At 68.1% G+C, this 3,654-nt stretch overlaps 1 protein-coding gene across 1 annotated transcript; it reads right to left on the minus strand.

The window, feature by feature from the left end:
• Nucleotides 1–345: 345 nt before the first annotated feature.
• Nucleotides 346–2,463, minus strand: LRRC71 (leucine rich repeat containing 71; the record flags this gene model as incomplete). The annotated part of the gene is made up of 6 exons (XM_057410207.1): nt 2,367–2,463; nt 2,168–2,284; nt 1,943–2,074; nt 1,755–1,830; nt 552–626; nt 346–414 (listed from the first exon to the last, which is right to left on the minus strand). Coding segments are annotated over exons 1-6 (566 nt in total), but the record flags the coding sequence as incomplete, so codon positions are not given.
• Nucleotides 2,464–3,654: the final 1,191 nt, after the last annotated feature.

A 3,654-nucleotide genomic window follows, 5' to 3' on the forward strand; every position in this document is an offset into this window, starting at 1 on the left:
CCACACCAGGACCATATAGCCCCATACTGCTGGATCCATAGGGCTCCACACCAGGACCATATAGCCCCATACTGCTGGATCCATACAGCTCCACACCAGGACCATATAGCCCTATACTGCTGGGATCCATATAGCTCCACACCAGGACCATATAGCCCCATACTGCTGGATCCATACAGCTCCACACCAGGACCATATAGCCCCATACTGCTGGATCCATACAGCTCCACACCAGGACCATATAGCCCTATACTGCTGGATCCATACAGCTCCACACCAGGACCATATAGCCCCACACCGCCTGGGCCCGTACAGATGTTGGGGCTCGGCCCAGCTCAGACTCACAGGCTGTCGGTGCCCATCAACAGCTGGAAAGCGGATTCAGGCAAAGGATTCCCCTCCAGGCTCAGCGTCCTGCGGAGAGCCCATTCCAGCGCTCAGGATCCTCCCTGGCCCCACAGGCCTTAATGAGCGCTAATGAGGGAGCGTTAATGAGCGCTAATGAGGGAGCGTTAATGAGCGCTAATGAGGGAGCGTTAATGAGCGCGTACCGCAGGCGGGAGCAGCGCGTTGGCAGCGCCGCCAGCACCGGCAGCAGCGGCTCCGGCAGCGGCACGTTCCAGAGGCTGCGGGGGGGACACGGCGCCATCAGGGTCCCGATGCCATTGGGGGGGGGGGAACATGGGGGTCTCGATGCCATTGGAGGGGACATGGGGGTCTCGATGCCATTGGGGAGGACATGGGGGTCCCGATGCCGGGGGGGACATGGGGGTCTCGATGCCACTGGGGGGGACATGGGGGTCCCGATGCCATTGGAGGGGACATGGGGGTCCCGATGCCATGGGGGGGACATGGGGGTCCCGATGCCATTGGAGGGGACATGGGGGTCACGATGCCATTGGGGGGGACATGGGGGTCTCGATGCCATTGGAGGGGACATGGGGGTCATGGGGTCCCGATGCCATTGGAGGGGACATGGGGGTCTCAATGCCATTGGAGGGGACATGGGGGTCTCGAAGCCGGGGGGGGGGAACATGGGGGTCCCGATGCCATTGGGGGGAACATGGGGGTCCCGATGCCATGGGGGGGGGGGGGACATGGGGGTCTCGAAGCCATGGGGGGGGGGGACATGTGGGTCTCAAATCCAGGCTCGGGGGGGACATGGGGGTCCCGATGCCATGGGGGGGGACATGGGGGTCTCGAAGCCATGGGGGGGGGGACATGGGGGTCCCAATGCCATGGGTGGGACATGGGGGTCTCAAAGCCATGGAGGGGACATGGGGGTACCGATGCCATGGGGGGGGACATGGGCGTCTCAAAGCCATGGGGGCGACGACATGGGGTTTTCGAAGCCATGGGGGGGACATGGGGGTCTCAAAGCCATGGGGGGGGACATGGGGGTCCCGATGCTATGGGGGGGGACATGGGGGTCTCAAAGCCATGGGGGGGGGGGACATGGGGGTCTCAAAGGGGGGGGGGACATGGGGGTCTCAAAGCCATGGGGGGGGACATGAGGATCTCAAAGCCATGGGGGGGGACATGGGGGTCTCAAAGCCATGGGGGGGGGGGACATGGGGGTCTCGAAGTCATGGGGGGGGGGGACATGGGGGATCTCAAAGCCGTGGGGGAGGACATGGGGGTCTCAAAGCCATGGGGGGGGGGGACATGAGGATCTCAAAGCCATGGGGGGGACATGGGGGTCCCGATGCCATGGGAGGGGCATGGGGGTCCCGCTGCCTGCACCCCGCACTCACTGCAGCTCCTGCAGCGCCCCCAGCGCGGTCAGACACTGGCTCAGGACCCCCAGCATCTCCTCCTCGAGCTTCCAGCCTGCGGGACACAGGGACACAAGTCCATGGAGGGGGGGGGGGTTTGGCCCTCCCCGCATTCCCAGCGGGATCCCAGGGGTGATCCCAGGCTCCCCTCGCCCCCCAGGACCCACCTCGCAGGAACACGGCGCGGACGCTGCGGGGCTCCTCCTGCTCCCGCTCCACCTGGATGCGGGGCTGGAAGCTCCGGTACTTGCGCTCGATGCGGGCCAGCGCCTCCTCCAGCGTCCCCGCAGGCGGCTCCGCTGCGGGACCGGGACCGGGACCGGGGGGTTCTGGGGGTGCTGCCCGCACCTCCCCCCCCCCCTCCCCCTTTAAACCCCCCGGATCCCGCTCACCGTCCGCAGGGAAGCTCGGGGCCGGCCGCACCGTGACCCGCGGGACGTGGGTGATGCCGGCGCGGGCGCAGAGCTCGGGCAAGTCCCGCTCCAGGACCCCGGAGCACTGGAACCCCTCTGGGGCAGGGCAAGGGGGGGGACATCAGGGGGTCCCTCGCAGCACCTCCACCCCCGAAGCCGCTGTGGGGCCGGGGCTCACCTGGGCCCTGCTCCCCCTTCCTGCCCGCGCTCTTCGTCTCCTCCTCCGTGGCCACCAGCGCCTTCTCCCTGGGGGCACGATCGCTCCGGCGCCGCATGACCCACGGCTGGGGGGCACCGGGGGGGGGGGTTCAGCGGCTCCCCCCCAGCACCCACCGGATACCCCCGTCCCCCGGCTTGGGGGGTCCCGGTGCGGTCCCGGATGTGGGTGAGGGTCGCGGGGGGAGGAGCCCTGTGGGGTGGGAGGGGGTGCCCCAGGGATAAGGGGTGCTCGGGGGTGTCTCTGGGGGGGGTCCCTAATGCGGGTGAGGGGGTCCCAGGGCACTGTGGGGGTCCCTATTGGGGTGAGGGGGAGTCCCAGGTCCTTATGGGGGTGAGGGAGGGTCTCAGGGTCCTGTGGGGGTCCCTGTGTGGATGGGAGGGGGGGTGTCAGGGATGCTGGGGGGGGGGGTGACCTGGGGGATCTCGATGAGGGTCCACTGAAGGGGCAAAGGGGAGTCCCAGTGGATGGGGGTCCCTATGGGGGTCTCTTGGGGGTCTCCAGGGGGTGATGGAGGGTCCCAGGGTTGGGAGTGGGTCCCTATGGGGGTCTCCTTAGGCGGTGAGGGCGGTTGTACCAGGCCTGGTGCCTATGGGGCTGCGGGGAGGGGGTTGTTTCTAGGGCGGATGAGGCCGCATAGGGGTACAGGGGGGTCCCTATGGGGGTCTCCTGGGTGCGGGGGTTCCCTATGGGGTGCGGAGGGGTCCCTATAGGGTGCGAGGGTCCCTATGGGGTGCGTGGGTCCCTATGGGGTGCGGAGGGGTCCCTATGGGGTGCGGGGTTCCCTATGGGGTGCGGGGTTCCCTATAGGGTGCGAGGGTCCCTATGGGGTGCGGTGGTTCCCTATGGGGTGCGGTGGTCCCTATGGGGTGCGGGGTTCCCTATGGGGTGCGAGGGTCCCTATGGGGAGCGGGGTTCCCTATGGGGTGCGAGGGTCCCTATGGGGTGCGAGGGTCCCTATGGGGAGCGGGGTTCCCTATGGGGTGCGGGGTTCCCTATGGGGAGCGGGGTTCCCTATGGGGAGCGGGGTTCCCTATGGGGGTCGCGGGGGGAGCCCGGGGCCGGCGGCGACCTCGCTCCTTGGCAACGGAAAGGACGCGAGGGGCGGGGCCGCGCCTGCGCGGGGCGGAGCCGGTGCTGAGTGGGCGGGACCTAACGGAAAGGAGGCGTGGTTTGTCGAGAAAGGGCGGGGCCGTCCGGGAAAGGGGCGGGGTCTGGTCAAAGGGGCGGGGCCTCCCCGTTCCCAGGC

Source organism: Pezoporus wallicus, unplaced genomic scaffold (genome assembly GCF_028554395.1).
Source record: "Pezoporus wallicus isolate ANWC-B61680 ecotype Strahan unplaced genomic scaffold, APGP_CSIRO_Pwel_v1 contig_14748, whole genome shotgun sequence".
In the NCBI taxonomy this organism is placed as follows: domain Eukaryota; kingdom Metazoa; phylum Chordata; class Aves; order Psittaciformes; family Psittacidae; genus Pezoporus; species Pezoporus wallicus.